Source organism: Sorex fumeus, unplaced genomic scaffold (assembly GCF_029834395.1).
Source record: "Sorex fumeus unplaced genomic scaffold, SorFum_2.1 ptg000037l, whole genome shotgun sequence".
NCBI lineage: Eukaryota > Metazoa > Chordata > Mammalia > Eulipotyphla > Soricidae > Sorex > Sorex fumeus.
The window spans coordinates 14,774,377-14,795,693 of NW_026606094.1; the positions used below are offsets into that span (position 1 = coordinate 14,774,377).

The 21,317-nt window shown below is 43.0% G+C and overlaps 1 protein-coding gene across 1 annotated transcript in view; it reads left to right on the plus strand.

Moving 5' to 3' along the window:
- WNT2 (Wnt family member 2) overlaps positions 1 to 20,146 on the plus strand; it is a 51,786-nt gene extending 31,640 nt beyond the window's left edge. Inside the window, exon 5 of the mRNA XM_056118559.1 lies at positions 17,236 to 20,146. Within this exon, the coding sequence (XP_055974534.1) occupies positions 17,236 to 17,465 (230 nt within the window). The 3' untranslated portion in view covers positions 17,466 to 20,146. The remainder of the gene's footprint in view (positions 1 to 17,235) is intronic.
- The last annotated feature ends 1,171 nt before the right edge of the window (positions 20,147 to 21,317 follow it).

Genomic DNA, 21,317 nt, shown 5'->3' on the forward strand with positions numbered 1-21,317 from the left:
AAGGTAGAGAGATATGTGGACGTGACAAATGTCTCCTGCTTCTCAGCCCCAGTCTCCTGTTCAGATGAGCTCATTTGACTAAAGTCAGTGGCTTATTGTGACCATGGGGTTTGTATTGTGGAGAAGTTCTATAGCTCTGCCCTCCCGTTGATCGTCGATTTGCTCGAGCGGGCCCAGTAACGTCTCCATTGGAGACTTTTGTTGTTACTGTGTCTGGCATATCGAATACTCTCGGTAGCTTGCCGGGCTCTCTGAGAGGGGCGGAGGAATCGAACTCGGGTCGGCCATGTTGGCCGCTTGTAAGGCGAACACCCTACCCACTGTGCTATCGCTCCAGCCTATAGCTCTAGTCCACTGTTTTTTCCAAACTAAGGTCACTTCAGAGACCGATTGAATCAGAATCTCAGGAGACTGTTCCTATGATTCTGTAACTTGTCGACTTAAACACATTGAAACTTGAAAAATAGGTGATTTAGCAGACCTCATTCCTAAAATTCCATTCAGTATTTAGTAAATCTTATATAAATCAAAATATATATATAAATCAAAAACCCCAGAGAGACTTTTACTTATTGTTTCTAGCTTCATTTTCTTTTATTTTTCCTAGCTTCATTTTCTTACAAAAGTTTTCTGTATTTGAGTCTCCTTAAACATATCTTTGCTGAAATAGCCCTGCCTTGGCATACCGGGTATAAGAAGGTGTCTTTCCACATCATGGAGGTCTGAAATTTTGGGAAGCTCTCTTTTACTCTGAGAGAGTACATTGGCATCCTCTCAGCCATCAATACTTGCACTGGGATTGGCAGAACAAAAGCTTTCAAGTCACCTTCGATGAAGGCTTGAAATAATGGCACAGAGTGGGACAATTTTGATGATTCTGGGATGCTCTGGATAAAAATAGAGCCACACCCAGATAGGAATGGTGAGGGGCAGAAGGAGGGGAGTTCCTACTGAGAAGAGGGTCCTCTGTTGGCGTGTGCTTTCTCCCTCTTGTCACTGCACATAAACTTCCTTTTATAGAATAAGAAACTCGGACTCTGAAAGTGACTTAAATTGCCTAGGATTTCATGGGCTGTAAATGATAAGAAAGGGAATAAAATCAAAACAAAAAATCATACTTTTCTCCCTATCCCACTTCTTGAAATTTAGATGGAATTAATAGCACCTGTGAAACTGAAGTGTGTGAGAACATGGACACATCATGGGAATCAGGAAATCATGGGAATACCCAAGATGAAGTAGGGGTTCAACTTGTCATACCTACTCTTCTACATTTATAGCTCGGGTTGCTTGGCGGCCTCATTCACGTTTTCAAGGCAGTTACCGCATTTTAATTATTTCTAAGACAATTAGGACGATATTTGTATGGTAGCAAGAACAACAAAAGACATTTCCCTTAGTCTTCAGTTGATGAAAGTAGTGCTTTGAGGTTCATCTATAAATACTCACATGCAGAGCTCCAATTCAGGGCACAACCGTGTGATGCTGTGCATGTGACATTTTGCAGGCCAAATTGGAGACTGGGTCTTGGAAACCAGGCTTTCTGGGATGAGTATTCCGGTGGTTCTTTGGTTATCTATTAGGGTTATTGCCCCAGGCATCTGTAAATCAAAGAAGTCCTTAACTTAGAGATAGTTTCATCTTTGAAAAGGAATCTGCCATCCTCTCCAGAGCAGCGTCTGCACCTAATCACAGGCCACTTTCACTGGTTCTGATGTAAAAACGCTGACCTGGGCCAGAGGTCACTCTGAGGTCTCCCCTCCAACTGGTGGGAAAGAAGCAGCCCACCACCTCTTCTGCAGTCAAGTTCACAAAAACAAATGCAGTTCAACGGTGGTTTAAGCTCTTGCCTGCCAAAAGCCTCACAGATACCTGCCACCAGCTGCTGGCTCCGGGGGGGTGTCACAGTTCAGGTACCACGGGGTTTTCCCATAGAAATCATATTTGGCAAACTGCTCAGCACCCATGGCAACTTAATCCCATCCATGTATGACAAAGATTCATGTTCTAGACATGCCCCGTTGTGGGGCCTCGCTTACTGAAACCTTTACCGTGATTGTGACCTGATTGGGCTGGAGCTATAGCACAGTGGGTAGGGCGTTTGCCTTGCACATGGCCGACCTGGGTTTGATTCTTCCCCCCCTCTCAGAGAGCCTGGCAAGCTACCGAGAATATCTCGCCCACACGGCAAAAAGGCTGGCAAGCTACCCGTGACGTATTCAATATGCCAAAAACAATAACAACAAGTCTCTCAATTTGTTGTGAGACATTACTGGTGCCCGCTCGAGCAAATCGATGAACAATGGGAGGACAGTGCTACAGTGCTGCAGTTCTACAGTGACCTGATTAAAGACAAGGGAACAACATGTCAGCCAATAGTAATGGGTGGATCTTATTTTGATACTGAATGTCCAATTCCCACCAGTACATCTAAGGTCCCTCGTTTCTTCATAGAACAAATATTTATTGAGCCTCTCCTATATTCCAGACACTATGATAAGCCCCAGGAATGCAAAGATGAGGGCAACTTCTTAGTCCTTGGCCTGTGGCTTCATACGACTACAGGTCCTTGTAGATGAGCCATGAGTCGTCCACCACGAGACATAAGCAAGGTGCGGGGGAGCCCTTAAGTGCGGCCAGGAATGTGGTGGTTCTTGAGGTTCAGTCTGTACTTCATTGCTTTATGACAAGGTCTCACTTCCTCTTTGTCATTTTGAAATGTAAAATAAAATATAATCACCTCTTTCTGATTTGAGACTTACGTAGACATTCATAAATTGATATCCACAAAGTGCTAAGCCTAGAAGACCAGAACAGAACATGAAAAAAATGTATGAGTGAACCTTATGCCACCTTTTCCATAGCATATGGATTATGTTGTAAAATTATTAAGTACTACCCAGCACTCATGCCATCTCTTAGTGACCTCTGATACAGTTAGTTAGCTTCCTTCTCCTTCCTCAAAGAGTCTTTTTTCCTTCATCTTGCTCATTCCAGTCTCTCCCAATTTTCTTTCTGCATCATTAACTTCTCTCTTTAAGTTTTATTTGCTGGTTTTTTTTAAAATTTCATTTCCAACTTGTAAAATGCTTCAGGACTTGGTTGGTATCTTCTCTGGTTTCCCCCCCTGGGTGGTCTCCGCTGCTGTGGCTTTGTATAATGTCTCAGTCCTCATTCATATCCTCACTCCTCATCCTGTCTCCATACTCCCTCCTTAAGAAAAACAGCTCAGCTCAGAGCGCCCACATTTTTATCAATTTATTTCTGTTCAAAACTGAACTTTTGATCCTGTAATCTGTTCTCCATAGGTTCCCCTCTTAGAAAAAACACTGTCAGCCATTCTACTGGTGAGGTCATACGTCCCTCTTTGGTTGCTATATGGCTACTCTCAGGCATCTCTAGATCTCTTTAAAATATCAGGGATCTGTTTGCTTCACCATCTTGAAAACTTTACTTTTTCCTTTGTAGGTCATGCCACAAATTTAAGTTCATCTGTTTAAGTATTTGTAATCTTTCTGTCCCACTGGACTGTGATTTCGTGATGGTGGGAACTATGTCTCTTCGTTCACACTGCATCTCCAAGCCCCTAGCATATAAACATGTGTTGTGTTGAATTGAATTGAAGGACAAGTTTTAAACAATATAAAGTATGTTTGTTATTTTAACTGAATTCTTAGTTATAGTGGTACAGTGTCCGGGCTTAAAGACAACTTGTGTTTTGACAGGTAATTACTGAGCACATCCTTCCTCATCATCGATCACTTTGTAATACACAGTCTATGAAAATTCCCATTTAAGCTCAAGCTAAGTGTTAAATGGAATTTTGCCCCATCGTCAAGTTCATTAGTGCGATAGTTAAAATTTTAAGATATTGCTAGTGACAGATTTTCTTGGATTTCATGAAAATTCCTGAAATGCAACAGCAAACTCTTGCTTTTAAACTACCACCAAATACTCAGTTCTATTACTTTTTATAAGGTCTTTTTAATTTACTACTCCCAGTAAGATTATTGGGTAGTTCATATCTTTTCATTGTTAATATAAGCACAATTACTTTTATGTCCAGATCTGTTTTATGTTATTGTCGTGATCTGAAAACTTGTTATCCTCTAGAATATAGATTTGCTAGAATGACCACAATTTTTAGGAAGCACCTAATTTTAATTGAAGAGGCAATCAAAACAAAAAAAACTTCAGAAAAATAAACAAAATTTCATTTCTTATTTTGAAGTCTTTGAATATAAAAATAATTCTAACTATAATAGAGTTTACCAAAATGAAATCCTTTTTATAGAAATAAAATGTCCATTGATGTTTATAATTACTTCATTAATGTGTTGTTACAAAAAAGAAATGTGCTAAAAGTACTTTATTTTTTTGTTATATTTATTTATTGAATCACTGTGAAAAAAGTTACAAAGCTTTAAAGATTAAGTCTCGGTCATACAATGATCAAATACATTTCCCTTCACCAGTACTTATTTTTCACCACCAAGAACCCCAATATACTCCCCTCCCACCCCTCCCAATGCCTGTGAGGCAGATGATTTCCACTTAACACACTCTCTCTCTCTCTCTGCTTTGATTGCATTCATTATTTCAACAAAAGATGCACCATTGTTGTTTAGAATTTCCACCCAACAATCAGAACTGCTGAAAAGGCACTGTGAAATAATTTGTTTTCTATAACTGGTTATGAGAACCATATCATGTTGATTTTGGATTTCTGATATTTTACTAGGTAAGTCTGGAGGGATTTTTGCCAAAAGCCAGATAATTACGAGATTGATTTCTGTATGTCTGGTGTTATGGCCGTTCCGGAGGGCCGTTCCGGAGAGCCATTCATGGGGGGCAACTCGTGACCTTGGTAGGGCGTGAAGGACGAGCTGGTAGCGCCCTCCTTCCCATGAGACTGTAGTTGCCCCATCACCACCGGCTCATACCTGGCTTTCCAATAAGCTCTGAGGCGGTGGGCACCTTGCTGCCCGGGGTGGGCGGGGAGGGGGAAGGTGGAAGGGAGGGACACCCTTTCCCTCCCATGGAGGCATGGCACTGTAGTTTAATGCACAGTCCATTCACTACTAAAAGTACTTAAAATAATACATCTATTTTTTTTGTTTAAGCTTCCCACAAGAAACTCATTTTGTGTTGGTGTGTTAAATCTTTGCTTTAAATCTATAAGATTCTATATTTCTAGGATGAGAGTACTACATTGAGGAGTTCAGAGACTCTGGTGCCACCTCTTGTTACCTCTCACTATTTTCACTGATTACTAATTGGCTGGACTGATAAAAATTAATTTCTCTGGCTCCCAAGATGAGAGTGTTTTCCTTTTCTTTTCTACTTTGTTTCGTATTGTGTTTTGGACCATACCTGCCCATGCTCGCGAGTTACTCCTAGCTCTGTATCCAGGTGTCAGTCTCCTGGCAGGGCTCAGAAGACTATGTGGGGTTGACAGGGATTGAATCCTGGCAGGTCATGTGAAAGGCAAGTGCCCTACCACTGTACTGTCTCAGCCCCCTCACCAGGTAATCTTTAAATTTCCATGATTCAATAAATGAATGGATGAATCAATTCACTTTATTCTTTTCCATAACAGAACCAGAACTTGATAACACAAACACCCTTAATTGTACTTTTGAATCTCTATCATGTGAAAAACCTGCCTAATTTCTTGTTTAATTTCTCTATATATTCCTAAGACTAGTGGTGTAGATACTTTACTGTCTCCATGTGGTCTGAGGACCGGATGATTGCACCCTGAAATCATGTCCTCCTATGAAAAGGGAAGGTAGATCTTAATTCTTTGTTGTGTTTTGAGGTCACACTTGGCAATGCCCAGGCTTACTCCTGACTCTGTCCTTGGAAATGACTCTTGGGTGGCTTGGGAACATATGGAGTCAAATTCTGGTCAGCCGTGTGCAAAGGAAATTCCCTACACATTATACTAACATTCTTCCCTGAATCTTATTGTTAAGAATAAGTTTAGGCGAGGCCATGGCAATAGTACAGCAAGTAGGGTGCTTGCCTTGCATGTGGCCAACATGGTTTGGATCCCCAGTATCCCATATGATTCCCGAGCATAGCCAGTAGTAATTCCTGAGTGTACAGCCAGGATTAAACCTTGAGCACCATTGGGTGTGCCCCTAAAACAAATAAACAAAAACCCCCAAAACACAAAACAATAAAAACTGGAATCATTTTTTTAGAATTTTTTAATTTTTATTAGTGAGACACCATGAGGTACAGTTGTAGAGTTACAAATTTTTGTGCTTGGGTTTCAATTATACAATTATCAAATACCCATCCCTCCACCAGTGCCCATTTCCCACCACCACAGATCCCAGTATCCCTCCCACCCCCCACCCCCACAAAAAAATGGAATCATTTTAGGGGGGTTGTTCCTCTGAACCCTATGTGGTCCCTGAGCAGAGTCAGGAATCATCCCTGAGCACTGCCAACTGTGGCCCAAAGAGCAAAAATGATCATGTTAAATTTCATAAATAAGGAGATATATATTGATTACCTGAGACTACCTAGTGTTTACAGAAATCAGGGGGCAGGAAATATAGTACAGTGGGCAGGGCAATTGCATTGCCTGAGGCTGCCAAAGATTCAATCTCCAGCACCCCATATGGTCCCTGAGCATGACCAGGAGTGATCACTGAGCCCCAAGCCTAGAGTAAGCCCTAAGCAATGCCGGATATGTCCCCCAAGAAAAACAAACAAAAAATAAATCAAGATTTATTCCTTTAAAAATATTTTTATTAAAACAGTGTGACTTACAAAATTGTTCATAAGAAAGTGGTTTCAGGCATACAATTTTCAAACACCAATCCTACCACACAAATGTCCCCAGGTTCCCTCCCACCAGTCAGCCTTTTTCCGTGGCAGGCATATGACACATATATTTTATATTACTTTCTCATATTCATATTACTTAAATATTACTCATATTCACTTAAATATTACTCATGTTTCATATTAATATTACTTAAAGGGAATGGGAAATGGAATTATCTTAAAATAAACCAGTAAAAGTCAATTTTTGATGATTGATTGATAACAATATAGATGAGACATTAACTCATGACTGAAAATATATAAAATCCCTCTGCAAGCTAAGAGTAAACATACCTTTCTTATCTTGTAGAGGCCAACCATATGCAACATTAGTGAGTGTCACACTCAATGCCACATGTTGGAAAGTTTGTCCTATTCTTTAGAAAAGCTCTTTTACGCTTCTTACAAAAATGGTTTCAAGGCTATGAACTCCCTAAGCCATGCTTGAGGGAATCAAGTGCATGAGAAATATTCAAGATTTCAAAATACAGATGAATGCTTCTATACAACATCCACTATAGGGCTGAGGAGGAAGATTAGCTGGGCTTGAGCAAATGAGTAAGGATGTCCTGGAGTAGGCCGGAATCTGGATGAATAGGCAGATTGTTCATTTAAGAAATGAAAGGAAGGACTAGAACAGCAAGGGACAATGACTGTCAGGAGGAAACAATCTACACAGTTGTGATGTTAGAAAGTCACTCCGGGGCCCAAGTGATAGGAGGGTGTTTCCCTTTCACACCAACCTGGGTTCAGTCCCTCACATCCCATCTGGTACCCTGAACCCTGCCAGAGTGATCCCTGAGTCCAGAACCAAGAGTTAACCCTGAACACTGCAAGTGTGCCCCATGTCCCCTAAAACAAACAAACAAACAAACAAACAAACAACCAAAAAAAGGAACTCACTTTAGTGTGGGTAGTGAGGAGAGGGCCTAATTATAAGGACTAGGGTGGGAGCAGTGAAAAATAAATTTGAGTAGGCTCAGAAGTGCCTGAAAACCTACAAGAGTTTGACTCTAAGATTGAATTTGCTAATTTAGTGATAACAATTTCTCATGCCAAAGGTGTCCAAGTGGAATCATTTGCGATAAGTGAAAATACTGTCTTGCCTCACTTCAGCATCACAGTCCTAATTTGAAGAGGTAGACCTTGCAACTAGATGCATGTGCAGTCCCTCACATTTGCTCTTTCACATTCTTTTCTCCCGCGATAAATCTGTGTCATTAGTGACAACACGTAAGTCAAGCAGAAGAGAAACAGCCTATTGGATGCCAAGTTTCAGTGAATCTTGCTTTTTTTTACTGTAATGGTCAACATATGGGCTTCTGTCAGCCTGAAGTGGCAAGAGTTTTTAAAGACACAGGTCCATCTGCAGACAGAGAGAGAGAGAGAGAGAGAGAGAGAGAGAGAGAGAGAGAGAGAGAGAGAGAGAGAACGAACAAGAGAGTGCCCTTCCTCCAGGTCCCAGAGGCATGGATCTGGGAACTATTAACAAAAGCCCTACATCCCTCCTCTGCTGTCAGGAAGATGCATGTTGCTGGAGACAGAAATGTTTTTGCACTGGGAACCCTGACTCTATTATTAATTTTATAACTCTGGGGATGGGATGCTCATGTCTGTCAAGTTCCCTCGGCCGGGTTCCACCACAAGTGGGCTATGCAGTCCTGCACTTGGCGATGTACAGACTCCCTTTTCCCCTACACATGTGGGCTCTCACGTGAGCCAGAGTGAGGACAGCGTCTCTGGGGAGGGGAGCTACGTAGTGCGGATCCTGCATTGCCCACCATGCAGACATTACAGCCTGTCTGGATCTCACAGGCGCCGGTTCCAGGCGGAAGGCTCATGGCAGTGTGGAGTGAAGATGACAGAGAAGGCTGGGCTCACTGAACCTGAATCTGTCATATGCTGGGAACTGGGGCTTGCACCCATGCAGGCCACACATCTGGGCACACTTCCCACCCCAAAGCTAAATCAGTATCCAGCCTATCACTCCTCTCTTAGATACACTGTGAAAATCAAAAAGATGTAAATAGCAACATTACAAAGTAGTAGGAATGATTTTTTAAATAAACCTATAGTGTGCAAGATCAAATATATGTGTGTATCTTTTGAAAACATCAGTTGAGAAGACTAATGATAGGGTCATTACTTTTAGAAGATTACTTTTAGGACCAGACACACATGTTTTCAGAGCTACTGAATAATGAGAGAATATTTGACCTGTCAAAATCTATTTGGCTTTTGCAAATGGCTAAGAAGATCTTAGAATGAAATCTTCAAGGGGGTTCGGAAGCAATCAGCTCCAATCATTCCTTTCCATCCCCCTCCCCCAGTTTTGGGGTCACACCTAGCAGTACTCAGAACTTACTACTGGCTCTGCACTTAGGGATCACTCCTGGTGGACCACCAAGGACCATATGGGATGCCAGACATGAAACCCAGGTGGCTATATGCAAGGCAAGCACCCTATCCCCTGTACTATTGCTCCAACACTCATCATTCCTTTTATATGGAATGACTTTCCTGGACCAGAAAGGTTTAGGGTCTTCCCTACCTGAAGTCTCTTCATCTATGGCTACATCAGGGACACCATGTTAATGAACATCTGTCTCCTTTTCTTACATAATGGTGTCTTCATTTGCTTGTGGTATATCAAGAGCAGGAGGAAAGGTCTCTTTCCCCAAAGTTCTGTGTTAGGATCTTGGCAAGTTTTTCACCTGATAAAAAAATAAGGGAGAGAGCAGGAAAGATGCTGATGTGCTAATTTCACCATGCGAGTCTACTGTCAGGGTTCTGGTGAGCTATGGATCTGAACCCCTGCTGAGCAGCATCACAGTCAAACCCTGGAGTTCTGTAGTCAGGCAAGCCTGGCTTCACATCCCAGTCTTGGCCCTTCGTGGACAAATCTCTAAAAATCTACTTCTTTGTTTCCAAAAGTACCTAGCTTATTAGCTTACGAGAATCGAATGGCATAATGTGGACAAAATACTTATCACAAGGCCTACTTCATGCAAGTGCTCCATTAATAATGACTCTGATGATGAATCATAAAATAAGACAGAAAAAAATGAAAACAAAAGTGGAGGGAATGGGAGAAAGAGGGTAAATATAGGATGTAGGAGAAGGATGGATGTACTTCAACTCTATCTGACTTTGAGAATCTAAAAATTGATCCTTATGGGCTTATTGCTGATAGTGGAAGCTGGCTTTATTAGCCCTACATTCCCACCAAGGCTTACGATTAATGAGTCATTACACACTAATCAATAAGTTGTTGCCTTATCTTACCAAAAAAAAACTATCTTTAAGTGTGTGACACAACTATTCAGAATTACAAGACTATTCTCAGTTAAACAATTAGACATATCTTAAAACTCAATGACTCCTTTTATAAAAGATGTAAGGGTATTGGACCTGAGTGATGGTACAGTGTATAAGTCTGACCCAAGTATCCCACATGATCCCCCAAGTTTATCAGGGGTGATCCCTGAGCACAGAATCAGGAGTAAACCTTAAGCAACGTTGGGTTTGCCCCTGACCTCGCTCCCAAAAGATGTGTTGGTATGCACACAAATGCATAGTCTTGATTTTTGTCTTTTAAGTATGAGATGCTTTGTTTTGGAAAGGTGGATGTGTGGTCCTCAAAACAGTTCAACTCTACAGCTATAAATAATAATGTGTCTTCAGGTACTGGAGAGGATGCCCAAAGGGCTGGAGCACATGCTTGGCATTCAGGAAGCCTGTATTCAAACCATGATACCACATGGTTCCCTGAATACTATTAGGAGTACATCCTTACACCAGAACCACACCAAGCCCTGAGCCTTGGTGGGAATAGCCCCTAAATCAAAATAAGTAAATAAATGATTCTTCATTATAATTTTTATGAAGGAAAGCAATGCCAACAAATTATTATTATTATTATTATTATTATTATTATTTTATTAGTGAAACACCATGAGGTACAGTTGTAGATTTACAAATTTTTGTGCTTGGGTTTCGGTTATACCATGATCAAATACCCATCCCTCCACCAGTGCCCATTTTCCACCACCATGGATAATATCCCTCCTCCCCATTCCCCCCATCCCACCCTGCCTCTGTGGCAGGGCATTCCCTTTTGTTCTCTCTCTCCTTTTGGGTGTTGTGGTCTGCAAAAGAGGCATTGAGTGGCAAACATGTTCAGTACATAGTCCACTTTCGACATGCATCTCCCCTCCTGGGAGGGTCCTCCAAACAGCCTTTATTTGGTGCTCCCTTCTCTATCTGAACTGCCCTTTCCGCTAGAATGCCCGGCTGGCCTCTAAGCTATGGAGTAATCCTCCTGGTGTTGATCTCAGCTATTCTTGGGTATTAATCTCATATTTTGTTATTTTATATCCCCCAGATGAATGTAATCTTTCTATGTCTATCCCTCTCTTACTGACTCATTTCGCTTAGCATGATATTTTCCATATTGTACCACTTGTATGTAAATTTCATGACTTCATCTTTTCTAAGAGCTACATAGTATTCCATTGTGTAGATGTACCAAAGTTTCTTTAACCAGTCATCTGTTCTTGGGCACACAGGTTTCTTCCAGTTTCTGGCTATTTTAAAGAGTGCTGCAATGAACAAACAAGTGCAGATGTCACTTCGACTATACATTTTTGCCTCTCTGGGATATATTCCCAGGAGTGGTATTGCTGGGTCAAATGGGAGCTCAATTTCTAATTTTTTGAGAAACGTCCATACTGTTTTCCAAAAGGGCTGAACTAATCGGCAATGCCAACAAATTTTATGTAGGTTTTGCACTCTGAAAGTGCTTTTGGCAGGGGTTTAATGAAATGGCTCTATATATTATGCTCACAGAAAATTTGTCAAAACTACCTTTTTGTGCTAGAGTCTTGCCATTAGATCTAATGGAGATCTAATAATATCTAATGGACTGGTCCTCAAAGCAGGGCAAATGTGTCATCTCTCACAGTGAATCTTCATCCTCTCTATAGACTTCAGAGCCTGCCCTTCCCCTCACAGCTGGCGAGTTCCAGATGCTGGAGATACTTCAAAGGGTCCCAAAAACCTCTTTAAGCACTCACATCAGCAACTTGCAGCCTTCAAAACTCTCTGTCATCTTCCTTCCTCTAGACCTTCATTCTATCTTGTGTGGACAACTATGAAACCTGTATCTAGATGAATCACTGGGTCCAGCATTCATAACTGGACTTGAACTCTGAGACATCTTATTGCCTGATGATCACTTCACTTCAATTCTACTTTTCTACTCCAGTTCAGATTTCTGTACCAGATTCTGATTCAAGGCTGAGGCAGATGGCCAGCCCAACACTCCTAAGTCATCAGGTCTCTAAGGAAAAGGACTAAGGGCTGGGCGTGTGGAGAGAGCTATCTCATTCACACTTGACAATAGTGCCTACCTATGGGCAAAAGATTTCCTAAATGGCATCACCTTCCTATCCTCTCCTCTGAGTGTCAGAGAATATTTGCAGTAAAAAGTTCCTCCTAGATTACCCAGGTCACAGCAAACTCCTCATACTGAGAAGCAAAATCATTCTCCTTTCTCAGTGTCTCCCCAGTGATTTCCCACTCAAGGAACATCCCCAACATTGACCCAGCCACTCACGCTGCCACTTCACCAAGAAGCCAGCCACTACTGGGTGCTGTCGTTTCTGCTTCTTTCCCTTTTCTGGAGTCCATTTACCTTTTCCATTCTCACAACACTGTCTGCAGCCACCACACTCTGTCCTTCCCAGAGCACTTTCCTTCTCTAATTTGACCCTAGAACCCATGGTGATGTCCTGAAACTCAGAAGGTTGTATAAAAACTAAATAGTTTTCCGGCATCCTTGGGTTCATGGTGAGACCTCTTCATCCCTTCACAGCATCTTATCTCATACTCGTCGTCCCTTTGAACATTACATTCAAGCCACATCGAACGTCTTTCTGCTCCTCCATATTTTCTCATCTTTTAGCAGAGGGCTTATTCTCTTCCTCCCTCTTCTTCTTCGTGATATAGATAGAAGACATACAGAGGCGCAAAAAAGATAATACTATGGGTAGGGCACTTGCACACTGCCAACCTTTGTTAAATCTTTGCACCTCATTTGGTCCCCCAAGACCTGCCAGGAGTGATCCCTGAGTGCAGAGACAGGAGAAAGTTCCGAGAAAAGCTAGGTGTAGCCCGAAAACAAAAAACAAAGAAGAAAGAAAGGGCATTCAGAAAAGTACAGTGATGGAGGTATGTAGTTAAGTGAATTATCTCAAATGAGAACACACATATAATCCAGACTCAGATTATGAACCTGAAGATGACTAGAATTCCAAAACCCTCCTCATTACTACCATTCCAATAGAACTCATTACCTTTCTCAGAAGTCACTACCATCCACTCATTTTTAACCAGCTGGGAAAAACCTGCAGAATCATGTCTGTATAACCACCCATCAATTTCTGTGAGCTCTACAGGACCAAAAAAACACCCAAGCCTTCTTTGCATCTCCTCTCACTTTTGGTGGCTTTTTTCATCAAGTTCCCAGAAAATTGTTACCACATGGCGCCCAGTGCCTGCCTACCTTCTCTTCCCAGTCAGCAGGCAATCCACTGGTTTCTGAAGAAATTTATTTGGTGAGGGTTACTGTCTTCCTGAAGAGTTAAATACACACTGTTTCACCTTCTCTAACTTGACACACCCCCTAAGTCAGCGAGACATCAAGTCCTCCTGGTTTTTCTTTCTTTTTTCTCTTTCTAGTTTGGAGGTCACTCTAGCCAGCACTCAGGGATCACTCCTGGTGGGGCTCAGAAGACCGAGTGCTGTGAAGGGGGTTGGCCACATGCAAGGCAAGAACCTTGCCCACAGTACTCTCTCTTTGACCTCGGTTTCTCTCTTTAATCTGCCCTGTGTCTGTCCCACTTCTAACTACACTAATCTAACACCTTGAGGACATCTCCCTTCTCTCTTCCACATTCATCATTCCCACTGTTTCCCCTGATTAGAAGTATGGAAATGGCCTAGCACTTTCTGTGAAATAAAATCTCAACTGCACTGTCTGTAGCATTGTCATCAAGCGGGCACCAGTAATGTCTCCATTGTGAGACTTGCTGTTATTGTTTTTGGCATATCGAATATGCCATGGGGAACTTGCCAGGCTCTACCGTGTATGCGGGATACTCTGGATAGCTGCCAGGCTCTCCGAGAGGGATGGAGGAAATGTACTCTGGTCAGCCGCATACAAAGCAAACACCCTACCTTACCGGATTGCTCCAGCCCAACTCTCTTGAGTAGTAGAATGATAAGCATCTAATCATCACAACAAAGGAATGGCAGTCATTAGCTTCTATTTACCAATGACAAAAAATGCTTAAGGAAATCTGCTCCAATTTCACTGCCAAACCATCCCCCTATCTCAACAGCAGCAAGACAAAAAGACTCTTGAACCTGCTATTGCTGCAGTGCCCCTTGATGTGCTTTTACACACACACACACACACACACACACACACACACACACACACACCTGCGCCTCTGCCCCGTTGACTGTTCCAGGTCTAATGTACCAGCCTTCTGAGCCTCTGCTGGAAATGCCTCTCATCCCATTCTCTCTTCAAAGCTTCTACTCACCCTTCATGTCATTTCTTTAGTGTCATCTCCTCCGTTAAGCCACACTATTAACAGGTCCTTTTCTCTTCCTGGCTGCCTCTGTTTCTACCAGTACAACTATTCTCTTATGCTTGCATCATGACCCCAGAAAACAAGCTCATCAGGGCAGAGTCTTGGTTTTCTTTACAGATACATTTCAAGCCCACTGAACTGTGCCCTGCACTTAGTAGGTACTCAAGAGCTGCTAAGTCCATAAATGGTTAACATTTATTGAGCACTTATTATGCCTGCTGTTTCCATTATCTCATTCTATCCTTGTGGCAGCTTATGAGGAAGGAAGTTTTCTTTTTTAATCCATTTTTTTCATGGAAGGAAACTGAAGCTTAATGAGATTAAGTAGCTTCCCCAGGGTCACACATTTGATAGGTGGTAAAATGGAGATTTGAACCCTGATCTGTCCAAGGTCTAAATAGCCATATTTCACTACCATCTACAAAGTTGAACTGCAGTGGAACTTTCCACAGAGCGCTACAATAGGTTACAGTAGATGTCCAGCAATTAGAACCATTATCTCAAAGCAATGGAAATATCTCTTTACATATTTATCTCTTCATTATATTGAGTTCCCCGAGAAGAGGAACTGAATCCTAACTATCTTATTTCCCCACCACCCAAACCCCAAACAGTGACCTATTTGCAGCATGTTTGTGTTCACCGAATGCTTATTGAATGAAATAATGGGTGTGCTGTTAAGAGGCAGCGTTTGGCAGTGAGTCTTTTTGTACAATCATTCTCGGAACTGCTCTGATAGTTGCCCCAATGCAGGCCCAGCTGCCGCCTCCTCTAACCCTTTGCTTCTTCAGCACGTCGCAGGCTCAGGGCCATCCCTGGCTGACCCACCCTCCACCCTGACCCCCCGCCCTTTGCCATCCTTCCTGTCTTCATGAATTCCCCTGCCTGCCTTCCTGCTGTCAGTGGCCTGATCATGCTGAGCAGTTTCTGCCCACCCCTCTGCTCTTCTTGACCCCATGCTCCACTTGAACCTGGCTGCTTCCCTGGTCCTTCTGGACAGGCAGGGCAACGTGGCATTTCTCGAGATAATTCCAGCACAGTGTGGATTGTGATAAACACCGTGTCACGAGGCATGGAAGGAGTTGTGAAGTGGGAGAACTTCCTAGTTAAATGATGGCGGAACTGGAAATGAATTAAGTCGCTATCTTTTCCCCACTGAGAGAAAGTTGTTATTGCTTTAACAAAGACTTTAGCTTATCTAGGTTGGTCAATTACTAAGAATTGTTGATTATAAGTAATAGAATCTGGAGTGATTTAAACTATAAAGAGAAGTTTATTACAGGACAGAGGAGCCCCAAGGTTGGAATGCAGACAGGCCTCAAGGAGAATTGCAAGCAGGTCCAAAAAATAGTTTAGTCTGGGAACTGGGTAGCTTTCTCCTCCCATGTCTTGTCTGTACTCTCCTATATCTATGCCTCATTCTTGTCTCTCTGTGGATTGCTACTAGTCTCCAGATCTTAGAGTGGTACATGGCTGCTAATTCCTGTAACTGAGTTTATACTTGGTGAGAGTATAGTCTTCATTAAAATCAATCATGCCCAAGGAAACCTGATTGGTCCAGCAAGTGCCCACCCTCTGTCCAGTCAACAGCTAACAGCCCAGCAGGGTATATTTTTCTGCAAGCATTTTCTGTAACTGCAAGCATAATTCTCTAAAGAGAGGAAGAAGCAGACTCTCCAAAAATATTGAGTTCTGGGGGCCAGAGGGATATTGCACTGAGTAAGGTGCTTGCCTTGCACATATCCTGAGTTTGATCTCAGGCATCCCATATGGTTCCCCGAGCACTGCCAGGAATGATCCCTGAGTGCAGAGTCATTAGTAATAGCTAAGCATCAGCAGGTGTGGCCCCAAAACCAAAAGAAGAAATAAAACAAAAAACACACTGAAAAATGTTCAGTACACCTGGTTTTATGTTGAGTACACCTGGTTTTAACCTCAGTTAATGTGCTTATAGAAGAATTCGAGGTGCTTCTCCAAGAATAGAACATCTTTGAGTTTCATTTTCAGAAATAAATGCATGAATATGAACTGCCTCTTAGCAAACCCATGTTAACTAAGGACATGTCTTCTGGTAATTGCTACAGTGTTTTTAATGGCATTCTCTTTACCCAAGACCTAGAGTCCTGGCTCCAACAGGAGCTTCCACACATCTGTATGGCCCATGGCATAAGGAGGAAAGCCAGCTGGGTGTGTCCCATTATCTAAGCTTATCAAATAATGACCGCACCTTCCCATCAGCACCCAGAGTTCTGTTCTTCTTACTCACTGAAATCAAGCCGAAGGAGGCAGCATTATCTTCCCTGTGAGGGGTCCACACCCTGACAAATTTTGAGAGTTAAATGTGGCCACTGCTTTTTTTTTTTTTTATGTGGTTTGAGGTTGTAAGCGAGCAGGTTAGGAAAGAGGCTTCTTTAATTCTGATCTAGCCTTGCCTGCCCAGTGACCTCAATTCAAGGGTTAGCTAAAAAGTTTAAACAACTCACCGTTGACCTGCTGGAGTCCAGTGACAGATCCCAAGCTTTGCATCCAGCCATCCTGAACTTGCTTCTCTGGGCATTGCTGGGCTGACTGCCACTGACGTCCAGGGATGGCCCATCCTTGTGGCTCTTAAAAGAGTCACTAGGCATCAGACAATGGCTAGTGTCCTGGGAAATATGCAAGTGATTCTCCTGCTGTGGTCTGCTGTATTGCCCACATGTTTTCACTGACAACTCCCTGGCTTATTTTCCAGGCTCCTTGGGTACAGCAGGCCGTGTGTGTAACCTGACTTCCCGAGGCATGGACAGCTGTGAAGTCATGTGCTGCGGGAGAGGCTATGACACCTCCCGAGTCACCCGGATGACCAAATGTGAGTGTAAGTTCCACTGGTGCTGTGCCGTGCGCTGTCAAGACTGCTTGGAGGCCCTCGACGTGCACACGTGCAAGGCCCCCAAGAGCGCCGACTGGGCAACTCCCACTTGACGCTGGTGGAGATCATCAACAGCCTTTTCTCCTCCCGCAAGGACACCAATGGATCTGCAGGGACACTGGGCCTTTGGGTTCTGTAGGGGAGTTATTTCCAAGGCATGTGACCTTTGTCTCTGCAGAAAGCCTCTCTCTCTCTCTGGAGACCCAAGACTGAGGTCACATGCTGTATGCAAAGCCTGCCCTCTGCTCTCTGACTTCCTGCATTCAAGGGTCCTGATAGGCTGTTAGAGGGGTGAGGGGCGGGCCCAAATCCCTGTCTCCAACCTCTTACCCCCTCAGAAGTTTCCTCTTTCTAGAGTTGTTGACCAGAGGGAAGAACATCTCAAAGGAGCTCTCTCTGGGTGTTCCAACAAATGCTTATGCTTAAGAAACTCTGCTTTTATCTGGAGTGCAGAGGAAAGAAAGTAAGACCCACTACCACTGAATGAACTTAAATTCTTAAAAAGAGCCAGCAACGCTTTAGCCTAATCAACCTCTAGCAGTAGTTGGTTACTGCTTTGAGACTGATAACTGTCAAAAAAACAAACAAACAAAAAAAACAAACTTTAGCTTAGGAAGATATCTTTTTCAAGGTATTTACTCCCCTAGTAAAATTGGATGTCACAAGGCAGGGTTGTTACTGGGTGGGGCAATTTTGAATCTTTGTAATAGTAAAAAATGTCAGGAAGTAATTGCTTTGCAGTACTGCCCTCTTATAGGTAAAACGTTGAGGAGTGAAACTTCCTTCTTGCTTAGGACCCGAAGGGCATTTAAACAGAAGATTGACAATCTGGCAGGCTTCTCTTATCAGGAGAAGATGGAGAAAAATTATTCAGTGGGAAAGCAGAAAATGCATCTTGACACAGCAGTGCAGGTGATCTGTGGAATTCTGTAACTGAAACAGCTTTGAGAATGCAGACTTTTGACATGATGAGATCAGGGAAACTGAAAGCTGACAAAGAGGCTTTCCGAGCTGAGTTCAGGCCTGGAGAGCTTTTCCCATAAGCAGAGGCCTGAAAGAAGTTCGCCACGTGGGTAGAGGAATATCAACTAGTCCCCACCACTCTCCAGCATATTTAAAGACCTGTCATAGTTAATTGTGTTCATCTGTTGCTTACATGATGACAAGATACTGTAGCCCAAGCAAATGGCACAGCGCTTTGTGTATAAAGTTGGGAACCCTTGCATATTGTGTTACAAATGCATCGTAACAGGGAGACTATCATTAAAAGATCCAGCTGTAATTATGAGAACATCAGTATACAAATTGTGGTCAGCCTCTGTCTTGTGCCAAAAGATGACATCCAGGGAAAACAGAGAGGCTGCTTCCCCATTCTGCAGATTCAGTGAGAGAAGGGTGAACTGGATTCTATCCCCTCCCGGAATTAGGCTCTTGTTCTCAATGCAATTCTTCACAGGACTAACGGGATGCTTCGTAATATGTATCTGGTCTCAAACCATCAATATCTGCTCATTCTCTCATTCTTAGATCTTTGGCATCTCTTCCCTTGCTTTCTAGAAGGACATTTAGACAGAGGATTGTAGGAAACACCTTTCTTGTACTTCCTTGTCTTGATATTTGCCTCCTCATTTGTCCTCTTAGAAAAGGCAGGGTTCTTCTCTTTTCCCATACTCCCAAACCTCAGAATTAGTAGTACTGCCCTCTTATACGTAAAAAGTTGACTCTTTCCTTTTTTGAGCCTATGGATTTAGAGTGTGGGATCAGTGGAGGGTGAGTTGCTGCTCTGAGCTTAGTGTGGGTCAGTGGGGGATGTGGGGGAGGGTTTGGCCCATGGGTTCAGTCTAAATCACACTGAGGTTTGCTATCGGGTCAGGGGTTCTCCTGGGTCCCAACACCATCAGCCATCATAAATCTGTGGAAATCGTGACACATGGAAACATTCAGAGGACACCTCAGTCCCACTCAGTTTATATCTAAGGAAACTGAAACCGAGAGGTGAAGGGATCTGTACAGATAGCCACCGTGACCCTGTGCTCTGTTTCAAACAGTGAAGCACTTTATAGAGTAAATAAAGCAGTCTCTCAGAATTAACTTAATGGCATCTAAATCATTTTAGCATCCAAGGGGATGTTCTTTGTTTTCTCTTTTCTTTTACTCGCTTGTATTCCTGGATCAGTTTAGATCCGATTTTTTTTTTATACTTAACTGCATTGTTCCTGATAGAGAGCCAGGGGACCATGTGTATCCATGCAGAGGCCTGCACAGAGAGTCAGATGGGTAGGGGAGCTATGGGGCAGTAGGAGCAAGCACTGTGGGGAGAAAATAAATTATTATTCCCTGCTTTTACTTCTGAAACAGGAACTCTTCATTCCTGGAAAACATTTTGTGAAGATCATTTCAAACACCGCTTTAGAGGATGGTAGAGGATCAGCATGATTATGATTCTATAATTAAACCCTTGATTATCTGAGTCTTTTAAAAAAATGTATGACAACAATGACCCAAAAGTAGAGAATAAGAGAATCCATTCAGGAGGCTGGAGTGATAGTACAGCGGGTTGGGCATTTGCCTTGTACACGGCCGACCCAGGTTTGATTCCTGGCATCCCGTATGGTCTCCCCAACACAGCCAGGAGTAATTCCTGAGTGCATGAGCCAGGAGAACCCCTGAGCATCATTGGGTGTGATCCAAAAAGCAAAAATAGAGAGAGAGAGAGAGAATCCACTCAGGTCAAATTCCCTTAAAAATTTCCTCAAGGGTTGGGCGGGGGGAGGGGGGAGGTGATGGATACATTGAAACTTTCTAGGCCCAGAATAATATTCATAAATTTTCAGTGATATCTAAAGTAGTTTCTCATATGAGGAAATCTTAGCTAGCTCATGAGCATTTTCTACAATAACCTGCACATGACTTTGAGACATAGCAAATGCATTGTTTGTCTCAATATATTCACTTCTTTAAATCGGTCTCTGGTTCCAGTGGATCTTGTCTGGATTCTATCACCGTGCTTTGTTAATTCTCATCACTGCAGCTTGCACATCCCCTAAGGCTTGGAAAGACTGAATCCCCTGCCTTGAAATACCAGTGCGTTCCCACCAGTGGCTTCAGCTCACACACAAAAGCCCCCAGTACCAATTCCACGCTTGGCTTGGCCTTTGTTCCTGCCCCACATATTATTGAACCACAGGGAAATGGGACATAGGGCACCCCAGAACATTGTCTGCTTTCCTTTGTCTGTGTGGGTGTCACCAGATTGAAGGGAACGTGCCAGAGAATCTAAGAAAGGATGATTTAGTCTGCAGGGCACAGATGATAGGCTGGAGTGAGGGAAAGAGCCCTGTAGTTCCTGGGGCTACCTGCTGACCCTGAAGTGGTTGGAGAGTAGTTTTTGTCTGGTCTTGTTGGCCAACTCTACCTTCCTTCTGTTTGTCTTGTTCCTGTGGCGTCAGGAGCCCAGAGACTCAGGCAGGTGCTCAGGTTCCATTTCTGTAGTGTAGCGTTGCTCTGTCCTGATTCTCTGCTCAGTAGTGAACCCCAGCAATGAGTGGGAGACCTTGGCCAGTTCCAGGGATCAAACTGACATTGCTGCATTACTAGGCAAGCCCCTTAACCCTTTGTACTGTCTTTCCAAGCGATGTGTTCCATCACAATCATCACAATCATATCCCTTTTTGTGGGAGTTACCACTCTGCTAGAAAAAAACCCATTTGCTCTTTAAAAGAGGGTATCTTTAAAGTTATATGGCCCAACTTCACATAGCCATTTAGGAAAGAATCCTGCATCGATTCTTCAAGACCCAAAGCAGGCCTCCCTGCCAGTAGCCGCAACATGACTGTGCATGCTTGTGTAATGGACGATGTTGGCAGGCCCAGATTTTGTTATTACTTCTGTCTCTCCCTCCACTC